Genomic DNA, 15,643 nt, shown 5'->3' on the forward strand with positions numbered 1-15,643 from the left:
ATCAACACAACGGGGAAATAATATTACAACTGAATTCACAGGTCCAATTGTCAGGAGTAATAGTTCCTCATATTCACTCAACAATTGAGTACGCACCGATGCGCCACACGCCACAATCACGCTGATGCGCCACACAAAGGGACTTTCAGCAATGCACACCGACATAATGGCGGCATAGACATACCATCAATGACTTATTATAGACGTTAACAAGAGCGCTATGGATTGGTGAACATAATTGCTAGCAATTCTATTACAAGGAATCGACGACAGCCAAAACGGTTGTTTCAATAACAGGTGGACAATTATAAGATAGCCACGTGCATGCATATGTGTGTGTGTGGCTGCTTGTGCCGATTTATAGTGCTAGCACACGGAGATACTATGCCGCAGTCTAATATGAATACCCAACTCAGACACAGTATACTGACTCCGAGCCGACCAGTCCTTGTTTTAGCCCCTTAATGCCGAGCGCCAGATAGGGTAACAACAAGGACTACTATGCGTCAGTGACTCCACCTACAGACCAGCATCACCACACCAGGTCAGTGTCTCCACCTACAGACCACCGCCACCACACCATGTCAGTGTCTCCACCTACAGACCACCGCCACCACACCATGTCAGTGTCTCTACCTACAGACCACCGCCACCACACCATGTCAGTGTCTCCACCTACAGACCACCGCCACCACACCATGTCAGTGTCTCCACCTACAGACCACCATCACCACACCATGTCAGTGTCTCCACCTACAGACCACCGCCACCACACCATGTCAGTGTCTCCACCTACAGACCACCGCCACCACACCATGTCAGTGTCTCCACCTACAGACCACCGCCACCACACCATGTCAGTGTCTCCACCTACAGACCACCATCACCACACCATGTCAGTGTCTCCACCTACAGACCACCGCCACCACACCATGTCAGTGTCTCCACCTACAGACCACCGCCACCACACCATGTCAGTGTCTCAACCTACAGACCACCATCACTACTACATGTCAGTGTTTCCACCTACAGACCACCATCACTACTACATGTCAGTGTCTCCACCTACAGACCACCATCACCACACCATGTCAGTGTGTCCACCTACAGACCACCACCACCACTACATGTCAGTGTCTCCACCTACAGACCACCATCACTACTACATGTCAGTGTCTCCACCTACAGACCACCATCACTACTACATGTCAGTGCCTCCACTTACAGACCACCATCACTACTACATGTCAGTGTCTCCACCTACAGACCACCACTACATGTCAGTGCCTCCACCTACAGACCACCATCACTACTACGTGTCAGTGTCTCCACCTACGGACCACCACCACATGTCAGTGTCTCCACCTGCAGACCACCATCACTACTACATGTCAGTGTCTCCACCTACAGACCACCACCACTACTACATGTCAGTGTCTCCACCTACAGACCACCATCACCACACCATGTCAGTGTCTCCACCTACAGACCACCATCACTACTACATGTCAGTGTCTCCACCTACAGACCACCATCACTACTACATGTCAGTGTCTCCACCTACAGACCACCATCACTGCTACATGTCAGTGTCTCCACCTACAGACCACCATCACCACTACATGTCAGTGTCTCCACCTATGTACAGACCAAAATCACTACTACATGTCAGTGTCTCCACCTACAGACCACCATCACTGCTACATGTCAGGGTCTCCACCTACAGACCACATCACTACTACATGTCAGTGTCTCCACCTACAGATCACCATCACTACTACATGTCAGTGTCTCCACCTACAGACCACCATCACTACAACATCTCAGTGTCTCCACCTGCAGACCACCATCACTACTACATGTCAGTGTCTCCACCTACAGACCACCATCACTACTACATGTCAGTGTCTCCACCTACAGACCTCCATCATTACTACATGTCAGTGTCTCCACCTATGTACAGACCACCACCACCACATGTCAGTGTCTCCACCTTCAGACCACCATCACCACCACATGTCAGTGTCTCCACCTACAGACCACCATCACCACCACATGTCAGTGTCTCCACCTACAGACCACCATCACTACTACATGTCAGTGTCTCCACCTACAGACCACCATCACTACTACATGTCAGTGTCTCCACCTACAGACCTCCATCATTACTACATGTCAGTGTCTCCACCTATGTACAGACCACCACCACCACATGTCAGTGTCTCCACCTACAGACCACCATCACCACTACATGTCAGTGTCTCCACCTACAGACCACCATCACTACTACATGTCGGTGTCTCCACCTACAGACCACCACCACATGTCAGTGTCTCCTCCTACAGACCACAACCACATGTCAGTGTCTCCACCTACAGACCACCATCACCCCTGCAACCCTCCTATGATTCCATGTACTGTTACATGTCTCAGCGCCAATTCATTGACTCGATAGCCAGGTTGAATGCAGGTATTAACACGGTTCTACCCATACGTGAATCAACGTCCTCTGGAAGGTGAATAGTGCCCTACTCAAATCCATTCCGAGATCGCAGTTCTTTTTGTCATATGCGACAATGACGCCTCGCATACAAACTAATAATACTACCATACAGATTTTAAGCCCACTCATTCAAGGCACATTCATTGTGTTGCAGCTTGCTGTGAGCGTACACCATCACGGGGCCATGGTGTAGCTATTTAGCTGTAGATGTTCTCTCAAGCTGAAGGTATGTTCTCAATCGTACTTGTATAATTTGTGTTACAATTTGCTTAAAACGTACTCTGTGGTTTAAAGGTATATCATTTTAACCAGTTTCATATACCAGGACAATATTCTTATGTAGTATACGTACAGAGAAGAGGCACTCATGCCCAACAGTTACGAACAGGAGTGTGAGATGACTAAAACGGAAAAGAAATTATTCAAATAATGTTCCTCGGTGCGTGTCTCTTAATCGCACAAACTTAATATGATTCAGTTATGTTTTTACCGAGTGGCGATAGCGCCATGTGATATGGTGTCTAGTTTGTATCTCCAAACCCCATGACTAGTTGTGTCTGTATTAATAATGCACCTTATAATGCTAATGTGGATCATTTCAGGGTGGTTGCTATGGAAATCATATGACGTCGAATCGACTTATGTTCATTTTTGTCCTTACCACAGGCGGATATTAGACTCCTGGTTACAATGAAGCCAAATGCAAGAGTTTTCGGAATTCTGTTTGGAATAGGATGTATCGCCCTTCTTCTTGTGCTCTATAAGACGCAGGTAAGTTGCTGTCAAATCTACTTCACGCTCTATACAGCTTCTGAGGAGAAGGAGAGGTGTACACGTAATTATGAAACGGGTAGAATGGATGGGTGTTACTTGCATATAATCCCGGAAATAAATTGCGTTTTTTACCCAAACATTGGTTAAACGAACATGGTTAGCAGTATGTTTGAAATAAGAGGGGTGGTGGGTGCGCAGCCCGGGACCCCCTTTCTGTGTCTGTATGTGTATTGGGCTGGTGGTGTGGTGGGTGGGATATTGGTGTGGTCACTGACAGACTGTAAGGATCCCAATAACATTATTATTTTTCATAAACCGTCAGGAAAGCTAGCACGTTTAGCGTATAATTTTATTTACTATTTGTAAAACCTGAGGCCAAAGTATATTCATATACCGGTTTATCAAAACAATACAGACATTGATTTTTTTTATAAATCTGTTATCAGCGATACCGATTAAATATTAGCATGTTCGAGGACGGCAGTATACCAATTAACAGTCTCGTTAAACAAAGGCAATTACAGAGAGATGGTTAGGCAAGTTATCAAACAAAACTGAATCCATAACAATTGATATAACCTTTATACAGAATACACAAGTATGTTAGAACCAGAAAATATATTTATGCTTTAGTTGTAGCAAAGCTTCGAAACATTTTAGAGAAGTTCAGAGGGGAGCAGAAAAAAGAAGGAAGGTATTCGTTGTATGTGTATAAGAAAGTGTCCTAATTGTGATCGAGTTATAAAGGCTGAATAAAATCCTTTACTTCTTTGTCTACTTTGTCTACGGTATTGGAATGATATATTTAAATATTTGTCATAAATGCATTTGTTACAAACGATCCTGAACAAATCAAATCTTTATGCCTGTTTATCATCCTTTTTAAAGAAGAAAGTATTTTCGAAACAATATTCGGGGCGGTCGGGTAGCCTAGTGGTTTAAGCGTTCGCTCGTCACGCCGAAGACCCGGGTTCGATTCCCGACATGGGTACAATGTGTGAAGCCCGTGATATTGCTGGAATATTGCTAAAAGCGGCGTAATGCCATACTCACTCACTAACTCACTCGAAACAATATTCAAAACTTAATATGTATATTGCCAATAGAATGTGAATTGTTATTTGTACATGAACCTGTGATTGGTTTGTTGGTTGGTCAGTTTATTTGTTGGATGGATGGATGGATGGATTTGATGGATGGATGTGATGGATGGATGTGATGGATGGATGGATTGTTTGTTGGATGGATGGATGGATGGATGGATGGATGTGATGGATGGATGTGTTTGATGGATGGATGTGATGAATAATACATTCAATTATAAGTGTGTCAAGTGTCAACACTGCATACTATGTTTTCAATATAGTGTTAGTCTTTTTTATGCAAACAAAATGGTTGAATACACATCCTTTTTAATGGTTTGACTGGTATATGTTTTTTCGTTTGTGTACAAATTGATATTTTTTACTGAGTTACTGTTGTGGGAAAACAAAGGTGCAGACATTAGGAGTAATCTATAAAATGTGTTTACATGTGAATCAAAGAGACAAACACCTCGCCATGATAATAAGAACTCTCTGCTATAAGCAGAGTCCATTATGCGATTCAATAGCATGTGTTTATGCATAACTTAGGAGATGCACCCACTGTGTTTTGAAATTTGATGTAGTCCTGCTGTAGATTAGACACGCCTTATCTTAATTTGGAAACGTGCTCTTTCTTGCAATTGGTAATCATCGCGACAAGCAATTTCGTGGAAATATATCCCATTGCAGGGGTAACTGGTTATGGTAATAGTGACACAATTGCAAACTTTATTGAATAACAGGATTATGTACATTTGGAAGTTTACTTTTGTAGCAGTTGGTTTGAGATATCTCCCAACAGCAATTCAGTAATTCATATTATCAATCTCCCAACCCGTACCTCGACCTGTTCTAACTTGACATACTTCAGTTTCCATAACGCTGTCAAAACATGTGCTTGCGTTGACAGTGCTCTTTACAAATCCAGAGGGCATATAGGACATTAAGCGGTTACAGGCCGGCAAATCCACATTTCGAAAATAGATAGCCCAAATTGATGTGGCTCTCGCGGCAATGGTTATGGTTGCGTGATTGTATAATGAGGCTCTCGCGGCTATGCTGTCAAAACATGCTCTGTGATTCTAACAGGTTACCGTATATAACAAAACAAGTCTTGTTTTCTCATTTTCTATTCAACAAGGATAACATATTCATCAAAACTTTACATTGATGAATATGAATAGCATATGAATATCATAATGCAGATGAAGGAGGTCGCCCACGTGGTCAGCATATTCCATCTCACTCAGGTGTGGGTTCAGGAGCTGTATCTTGAGGGACGCAATACATGCATCGATTGCCTTGTACTTCTTTTTTCGTGAAGGTTCTGATCACTGGTGTGAGAGTCTAAGGACTGCAACCTCTTTGAGTGACTGCTCTCGCTGAAATAGCTTCACTACCTCGTAGATGTTCGGGTGGCACTTCTTGGCAAGTTTCTTTATCTTGTTGTGCAACCCTTCCAGGTGATTGTTGGTACGGTGGCCTTGGTCTTCGAAACGGTTCCAAATCTCTGGCATGAAGGCCCCTCCTTGAACCCAACAGGTTGTCACGTAGTCCATGAAGGCAGTCACTTTAGGGCCAGCAGGAGAGTCAGCAATGGCATCAAGCCACACATTATCCACTTTGTCACGAGGTACTAGCGGGAGGGCAGCAGCTCTTGTCACCAGCTTCTTCACCTCCTCATCTTCCTTATAGTCCAACACCAGACCTTCTTTCTGCACCCTCCTCCAGATACATTTGGTGAAGTGAAAGAAACACCCTCTAACTAATGTCCCAGGAAATACCTCAGTCACGGCGTTGTGAGCTGCACGTTCAAAGTCCAACTGAATTGTAAGTGGGGCAAACTCTAGACCTCCTCTACTAGCATAATCGCATAGGTACTGAAACATGTTGACATAACTTTTGTTCGATTGGACAACAAACAGTAAACTAATGGAAACATATGGCCAAACACCTCAGCATGTAAACAATAAATCTGATCAAACAACTTGGGACAGGCATAAGATGTACCATCACAAAATACAATGTCTGCAGTACACAAATGTTCAATGTTCTTGTCAGTAGTGAAGATGATGATGTCGTCACTAACACGGTGTAGGAACTGGTCGCTTCCCTCAGTCTGGGAGTACCGCGCTTAGTAATTTAAATGTGGGACACTCATATAAAGGTATCGGTAATCGAATTAATTAATTACCCGCTAGAATAGGCGAAATGCACTCAGCTGAAAATGTGGCTTTACCGGCAATAGCCATTTCTGAAATGTGGCTCTCCCGGCTAGACACCCATTAAGCTCGCTCAAGGATTTCTTTTTCTCAGTCAAGTCTGGCCACATGGCCCATGGTATAGTTGTAAGATAAATAACATTTTAGGTCACATGTCCAGAGTGTTATATCTCTGTCGATCTCATTTTAAATAATTCATATAAATATAAAGCTATCAAGCGTAGTACATTAATAACACGTGATTTAAATTTGCAAACGTAACATTACCTTTAAAATATATCTGTAATGAGGTATGAAAAAGTATTTCTCAAGTGAAAATATTTCTTACATACAAAAAAGACATGGTATTCATCCTCTACTAAATGAATGTCACATTCTTTATGTATAGATTCTGTATCAGGTATATTTAAGAATTGAACGTCTGTTTGGATTGGTTCATTGAAGCATGAACGATTTAAAAGCGCTGGTGTGAATCTCCGAGCTTTATGAATGTGTTACTTGTGTTTGGATAATCGCAAACCAATTCGGACGATGCGGAATGACTCTGAATCTTGTTTTGTGTTAATTTTCAACGTCAGGATGTGTTATATTTGGGATTTGTCGCGTGTGATGTAACACTTTGCTTAGCTGGTGTTTCTTGTCACACCTGAGATGGACCTACTGTATGACCTGATGCCAGCTTCATTTCTGTGCCCCGTCACACCTCATGTGCCGCCGCTTCTCGGCCTAGAATGTACGGAGTAGGTCGCCCAATTCAGAAACTGAATAGTAGATTTGGCCTAATTCCGACTACGGACATTTCCTCGTCTCCGATGACCAATCGATAAAACAAGTAGGCACTGTTTTTTTGTTGTTGTTTTTTTCCCCGATACGATAGTAAATCGGGTTTTAGTTTGGGATGTGTCAGCGGCCACATCTGAGCAGGGTACGACACTGTTTTCATTGGTGCTTGATTGCTGTCATTTCCGAAAACAGGGGATCAAAGTCAATATCGCTCAATACATCAATGTCGTTCACCTGAGTAATTTTACAGAATTAATTTTCTTCACTTTCGTTATTAGTATTGAAGATAGCCATTCCATATCCAAATCACCGCAAAGACAATCCATTTTGTTTCATGTAGCAGCTAGATGACATCAATCACCAGAACCAAAGCATTTATTTATTTATTATAAGTCACATGAAATGTTACAAGACCAGGCAAAAATATTAAATTAATTATATTGCTGATAAATGCAGGTATTACAAAGAAAATAGAAAAACGAGTTCATCATAAACACCGGTCGAGAACCCCTGAAAGTAGTTCCGGCAAAAGTTCACACGATCAATTTCACAGAAAAATGTTCACATCGTGTGAACTTTGTTTGTCCGTTCACAGGTGTGTGAACTCCAAATATCAAATCACGTGACTACCCCTTCAGCCAATCAACATGAAAGAAACAGTGTAAAGTTCAAAGTATGAAATTATTTAACAATGACCTTTTACGAATAATGTTGACTCAAAAGGAGTGAAGATCCATATTCCCTTTGAAGAATGTATCATGTACCACAATTTGAAAGCAAGGAGAGTGAGGATGCCACGCATTCTGTTTTGCAATATTGCCAGAGGACAATTCGTCATGACGCTATACATCATGATCATGTACATATATTAAATACAGTAGGGTCTAAATGACATTACTTTGTACCATTTCGTTGTGAAGAGCATGCATGAGAGTATTATTGACACTGACCAATCAAATTCAAGCTCTTTACACAAAAGGTAAGGTACACTACACAGTGTCAATCAGTCAATCATTTATGTCAGTGTTAAGGTCTCCGGCCTAGGTACAATTAATCCAATGAAGGTAATATGAACACGAGTGTAACAGCAAATATTTACAATTGTGAATATCTGAGATTGATGTCTTTCTTTAATGTTATTGACTAAATGTTTTTGAATGCTCAAATCAGAGGACTGCAACAACAGTATCAAACTATTCCGTAGATTAGCATAAGCAGGGACATTAAAAAAATGACAACTATTTTGAACGGATATTAACATATTACCAAAAGAAATTCATTTTCAGTTACATGTAAGTTACATAATGGACAAAACCGAAGTGTCTAATCGATGATCGTTCTCCTCCCTAAATTATTCATAATTTCCAGTTGACCAGTCCTTAATATAATATGCAAACGTCTATTTTCTTTTGATACTATACTTAACAAGAATGACTTGAATGTGAGCGAAGTCTTTAACACTTAATATGATACTAGTTTTTAATAACTCGACATCTCAGAATACCATTTTTGTGTAAAACAAATTTTAACTCTGCAGATACATTCTGTCCGAATACATAAACTTATATGAAAAGAGATCAATGTTGTTGTCGTGGATAATGAGTAGGTGACAAAGACACTGGTGAAACCCACGGGTATGGCGCTGACATCCTAGAAACAGAACCAGGATTGGAACCGACAATCCTAGGTTTCTGGCATGTTAATGTTGCACAGATAATTACGGCGCCTTAGACGATTGGGTCACCGCCTCAGCATTAAAGGATATGTCTTTGTTGAGCCCGCCGTATAAACGACGTTTCTGACACCTCCTAGTAGTTTTTCACATATGTGCCCTCTCTGAAGTGAGTGAGTGAGTGAATATTTATAGTCACATCGGCAATATTTCAGCCATATAGTGACTAAATCAAGTTATACAGTAATAATACATTCACATAGATATTAAAATCCGTCAACAAAGGACAGTAAAAGTACTAGTCTATCACAGATACAGATTTAAAACTAGCATGTTACCATAAAAATGTGACTACTCTGAACAATACATTATAAAAATGGGCTAGAGATCACCAGCAACCAAACTTTGGACACCATACTAGGGACCATGGGGACTTACGGTACATCTGCTTCCTACATGGGACCCCAGCAAGATTTACACCGTCCCTTTGGCTACTGGTGAGAGTTAGACAGTTGAAGCCAAAATATTTAAAAATAACAAGCATACTACGATTAAAATCCAGGAAAATGAAACATACTTTGAAGGAAGTGGGACTTACGCACCCTCTCAGGAGGACAATCATTTTACGATACTTCAACCCCCTTTGAAGGTACAGCCACAAACAATCACAGTTATCGAATCATTCTACCAAATTAAAACCACTTATTTTTACAATAAATACAATCAAAATTTATCTATTAACTCGATTTCTCTTAAAAAACCAAGAATTAAATGAGTACTGACATTATTAAAAAGATCCTTTAATGAAGATGAATGATAATATTTATCCCTTGTGAGAGAGAAATCGACACAATCAAGCAAAACATGCTTGACGGTGATTCTCTCATCACAAGGGATACAGAATGGAGGATCTTCAGCTTTTAACAAATATTCGTGTGTATAACGAGAATGGCCAATACGACATCGTCGCAGAATGACCTCTTCAAATCTGGACTGACAACCCAAGTAAGTGTAACCGATTGTTTGTTTTATTGCATGTAGCTTATTTACACCTACTTGGGTGTCCCACTTCTTTTGCATAAGGTCCCTGATGTAACATCTAATAACAGGTTTAATATCACTGTATGGAATAAGAAGTGGCGTTACAGATTTGTTGAGTGCTGCCTTTGCAGCAGCATCAGCCATTGTGTTACCCACAATGCCGACATGGCTGGGCAACCAACAGAAGACAATGTCGTATTGGCCAGTGGCAAGGTCATTGTATATTTCTAAGATATCCAAGATGAATGGATGACCCGAAGACCCATTTTTAATCGCCTGAAGACAAGACAGTGAATCAGAAAATATTATAAATTGTTTGTGGATGGACTGCTGTTGAATGTATTCCAAAGCTGTGAGTATTGCCTTAGATTCGGCTGTGAATATAGAGCTATTGTCGGGTAATCGGGAAGAGATAGTTTTTGATCCAATGACAGTGGCACTAGACACATTGCCACCGTCCTTGGATCCGTCAGTGAAAATAGAACGGTGAGAATCATAATTGCTCCTCAACTGTAGGTAATCCTGTTGATAGTGTAAGTCATTAGTGTCTGATTTTTTGTTATTAGCAAGCGTTAGATCCACTGTCGGTCGAACCAATTGCCATGGAGGAGATGATAAAAGTCTGTGTGGAGATACGGTATCAAGTTCTATCCTGGCAGCAGTAATATGGGATTTCATCCGAACCCCAAGAGGTGGAATATGTTTTGGTTTCTTCTGAAACAGTTCTTCATATTGTGGATGAAAAACTGTATCATAAGCAGGATTTGATAGATTTGAACGCAGTTTTGCAATATACTGAAGAGACAATTTAATACGTCGTTGTTGAAGAGAAGGCTCATCAGCTTCGACATAAAGGCTATCAATAGGAGATGTCCTGAAGGCGCCAAGACAGAGTCTCAGGCCTTGATGGTGGACTGTATCTAATTTTTCGAGATGACTCTTACAGGCTCCACCATATACAATCGAGCCATAATCTAATTTGGAGCGAATAAGAGATCTGTATAAGTGGAGGAGGGTTGTCTTATCCCCTCCCCACTTAGAATTTGATACGACTTTCAGTAGATCTAAGGCCTTCAGGCATTTATTCTTCAGATACTTAATATGAGGCAAATAGGTCAAATGATGGTCAAAAACAAGTCCCAAAAATTTGGCCTCCTCAACAACCTTGATTGGAGTATAGTCAAGAAACAATTCAAGATCTTTATGAGGTTTATAACTTCGACAAAAATGAATACAATTTGTTTTGGATTTTGAAAATTTGAAACCATTTTTTTCACACCAATTCTGAATTTTATTTAAGCAAAGCTGCAATTGTCTTTCAATAGTGCACATATTTTTGCCACGACACGAAATGTTAAAATCGTCAACAAATAATGACCCATCAATCGAGTCATTTAATACAGTTGCTAAACTGTTAATCTTAATACTAAACAAAGTGACAGACAATATACTGCCCTGTGGGACACCCTGATCCTGATTATAATGATCAGACAGGGTAGAGCCCACGCGGACTTGAAATTGCCTGTCAGTTAAAAACTTTGATACAAATTGAGGCAAACGGCCTCTCAAACCAAAGTCATGTAAATCAGTCAAAATACCATGTTTCCATGTGGTATCATATGCCTTTTCCAAGTAAAAAAAGATTGATACCGCGTGTTGTTTATTTACAATGGCATTTTTTATAAACGAATCCAAACGTACTAAATGGTCGATGGTACTTCTGTTTTTTCGGAAACCACATTGAATGTTAGTGATTAAATTGTTGGTTTCCAAGTACCAGACTAATCTATTGTTGACCATACGTTCCATGGTTTTACAGACACAGCTAGTTAATGATATCGGTCGATAATTTGAAGGATCTGAATGATCCCGGCCAGGCTTTGGTATAGGTATGACAATGGCATTATGCCAAGAAGATGGAAAATTCCCTGAAGTCCATATTTCATCAAAGATACAAAGCAGAACTTCTAAACATGATTTAGGCAAGTGTTTTAGAAGTTGATAATGGATGTTATCAGCACCCGTTGCAGTATCATGGGCCTGTCCAAGTGCAGTATTTAGCTCATGAATCGAAAATATTTCGATTATTTTAACATTATTAAGATTATGTACCGTAGGATGTCGACGGAAATACTTTTCCGCCTTCTTCCTAATCTTTCTGGCCTTTTTACAATCTGTATCAAACCATGGTTTACGAATGTGGGGTATTACAGAGGACTTAGGAATAGCTTCGTCAGCAATTTCATTCAGTTTATCAGAGAAAACCTGAATCGGATCAGGGACATTTATTAAAATGTCAGTTGTCAACATTTCCTCACATAATGATTTATATAAAGGCCAATTTGCCTTTGAAAAATTCCATCTCGTTGAAGGTGTGCCCTCTCTGAACACAAAGAGCAACATGATAAGGCATGAGTGTCCCAAAGGACAACAGTGTCTCCTTTATTTGGCTACCTATAGAATGACCATATAAAAGAGACCGTGGTCGTCTAATGTGCAGAGATTCACAATGACTGGGCTGTCTAACCATACATGAGTGGTACCCCAATGGCTCAGTGTAATACGTGTAGTCACTGACTCGTATAATCTGTTTCGGATTGACTGCCAATGGGCACAAGCGTGTTTGGGTTAGGGCAACTTAAGATAGTACTACAATATAGAGTTCAATTCAATTCAAAGTGTTATATTTTTGTCTCAACATTTGAACATGAAGAAGATAAAATTCAACGGAGCATGATACATAATACTCAGTAGCAAGATCATTGATGTATATCTCGAATAAAGTGGGCGATAACACACATCCTTGTTTGATACCGGAGTGTACAGGGAAGATATCAGTTTCATACTGCTTGTATGTTTGAACCACAGGATTTTCCGTTCACAGAGTTAAACGCTTTTTTAGAATCAATAAAACATGAAAATGATTTCATATTTTTTTCTATTATTTACAATACTATATAAACTATGAATATGGTCGAGACAAGACCCTCCTGTTCTGAATCCGTTCTGTTCGTCAACAAGAATATCCTGGGCTTCGAGGTATTTGCATAGCCTTTGGTTAAAGACGTCAATATAAATCTTGGAGCGAATGGAGAATATGGTGAGGGGCCTGGAGCTCAGTGGGTCACGCGGATCACTGCCCTGACTTTCCTTAGGTATGGGTTTAATCTTGCCTTTATTCCAAATACTAGGTTCGTGTCTCGTCTCGAAGCTATGGGAGATATATAATAATTCTGAATAAAAATTCAGCACATACTTCATTCTTTAGTACAACACTTAGTATATTGTCAAGTCCCGTTGGACCCGTGAAGATCAGGGGTTGAATAGGTCTTCAGCAACCCATGCTTGCCGTAAGAGGCGACTATGCTTGTCGTAAGATGCGACTCACGGGATCGGGTGGTCAGGTTCGCTGACTTGGTTGATGCATGTCATCGTATCCCAATTGCGAGGATCGATGCTCATGGTATCAATCACTGGATTGTCTGGTCCAGACTCGATTATTTACAGACCGCTGTCATATATCTGGAATATTGCTGAGTGCGGCGTTAAACAACCAACCAACCAACCAACCAACCAAACCAACATGTGCGCGATGGGATCAGAGTGGGCCTCCTAAAATCTCTGTCTGTGATAAGACCTTACCCGTCACCAACACTGAACACAGCCTTATTCCTTGGGTACTTTCACCACATATATACAAGAAGCACTATGCGCCATGTCAGCACATACTGGTTGTAGTGGTGGTGTTGGTGCCCGGAGTACCTTGCCTAAGGGCTCAGTCACACATACAGGATATTTACTGTCTTCCAAGATGGGACCATTCCCGATTAAAATTTGTCCAAAGTCTGATCAAGATCCGTGGCGGGTAGTTCACAAATAATCAGATACTGTTCAGGAAGCGTCTCGATTCAGCCGTTTCCAGCCGAATTCGTCGCGATTCTCTCGTTCTCACTCATAATCTGATCCGATTTGTATCTTCCGCATGGTAAAAAACGACCGAACCTGTCCCGATTCTCCCGAATGCCATCCGACAGAGATCCGACAGTGACCGGACAGTGAAGCTCGTCTAAGACAGAGACCACCTAACTTGGTGTTGTATGGGAGGTCGCCTTCTGCCTCAGCAATTCAGGTTAATCTGTTCTTCTTTGGAACTCATGCGGGTGAATTTGATACTCATACTATCTGTTGGGATTTTAGAATTGAATTTTGTGTAGCCGTCTACCGAGATTATTGGCGTACCGTGATGGTATGCACTTTATTTCGTGTGTTAAGACCCTAAACGTGTTTCGATAGAACATACTAAATGTGTATTCCGTTTAGGATTAAAGCACGATTGATTGGCAGTACTCCTGAACCCCTGTCTGAGCCCCTCCTCGTCCCTGGAACGCCTGGGGGAGTTTTCCTCCTTAATAGAAATTTGTCGCTCCGGGCCAACACTAGGCTGACTGACAGTAAAGTCCACTACACTGGTGATGAGCAATAACAATGGGGATTAACGTCTTACAAGTAAAGGCATTTACGTGTTTCAATGAAAACAAAACTTTTATAAAGTACTTTGATAACGAAGTTTCAGGACTACCCCATGTCCTTCCAACTTCCATCATTTGTGTTCTTCCTACTTCCAAATGCCAATCAGAGACTTAGGTGATTCTAGACATTACTTAACATGGTAATTTGCCTTTGGTAAACAGTGTATGAGGTTTGCTCCAGAAACGATCGTCCCTACCCCCATAGACCTGCAAACGTAATGTGAAAAAATCCCTAAAAACTCCCTTAATAGCCAAAGGTGCCAGTCCAGTGCATGTCTAATGTGTAAAAAGTTTAATGAAGAAATATTGAATGGTGTACAGGGTAAATACCTAAAAAAAAGTAATGGGCGCACACTGCCCGCTTCTATATCACCTACAGAAATCAGTTTGGACGGCGAATTATTAAACACTCTCCAGACTTGGAGAAATGTTTACTGAAAAATTTAAAACTGAGACAATCTTGACTTGCCTAATCATTCTTGACTTGAGTTGGGGTCATTTTCATATTTTTTTCTCTTGGGTCTGGGAGACACACAACGCTGTGAGTATCGCATGGAGAACTGACCAGTAGAGACAATCCGTTTGGGTCAGACTGGGTCAGTGTAATCGGTATCCTCCCATTAGTTTCACGTCCCGTTTGTCACATACCTTAAAACAACATAGGTCATGGCGGCTGGCACTGACAGGTCTACCCTATGTTACCTAAGTATTAGAATGGAATGATCCAAGAAAAGTAGAAAAGTAAACTTGTACTTTATTTCTGTGTTGTATAAACACAATGACATTGACATGTTATAATAAACATTCTTTATTTGCACTGGTAGCAGCACTGAATAATTAATTGAATTGATTGTCTCTGGATAGTTTTTGTGTACTCCAACCCTGCATTGAAGCCTGCAGCAAAGTCGGTGAAGAACATGTTCCCTTCAAACAAACACAGGCATATTTATCATCCGAGCGCTGTGCTGCACGGGCGTCGGCGAGCTTTAGACCATCACGGACCACCCTGTTTACAATATTACATGTGACATTAT

General features: G+C 41.1%; 1 protein-coding gene across 2 annotated transcripts in view; it reads left to right on the top strand.

The window, feature by feature from the left end:
• The first annotated feature begins 407 nt into the window (after positions 1–407).
• The window catches only part of LOC139460564 (probable methyltransferase-like protein 24), a 34,358-nt gene continuing 19,122 nt past the window's right edge, over positions 408–15,643 (top strand). For both annotated transcript variants that reach the window (XM_071242030.1, XM_071242031.1), the window contains exons 1-3: positions 408–544; positions 2,658–2,729; positions 3,170–3,274. In XM_071242030.1, the coding sequence (XP_071098131.1) occupies positions 3,194–3,274 (81 nt within the window). In that variant the 5' untranslated portion in view covers positions 408–544; positions 2,658–2,729; positions 3,170–3,193. The remainder of the gene's footprint in view (positions 545–2,657; positions 2,730–3,169; positions 3,275–15,643) is intronic.

This window comes from Haliotis cracherodii, unplaced genomic scaffold (genome assembly GCF_022045235.1).
Source record: "Haliotis cracherodii isolate W230 unplaced genomic scaffold, xgHalCrac1.p SCAF_14, whole genome shotgun sequence".
Classification (NCBI taxonomy): Eukaryota; Metazoa; Mollusca; class Gastropoda; order Lepetellida; family Haliotidae; genus Haliotis; species Haliotis cracherodii.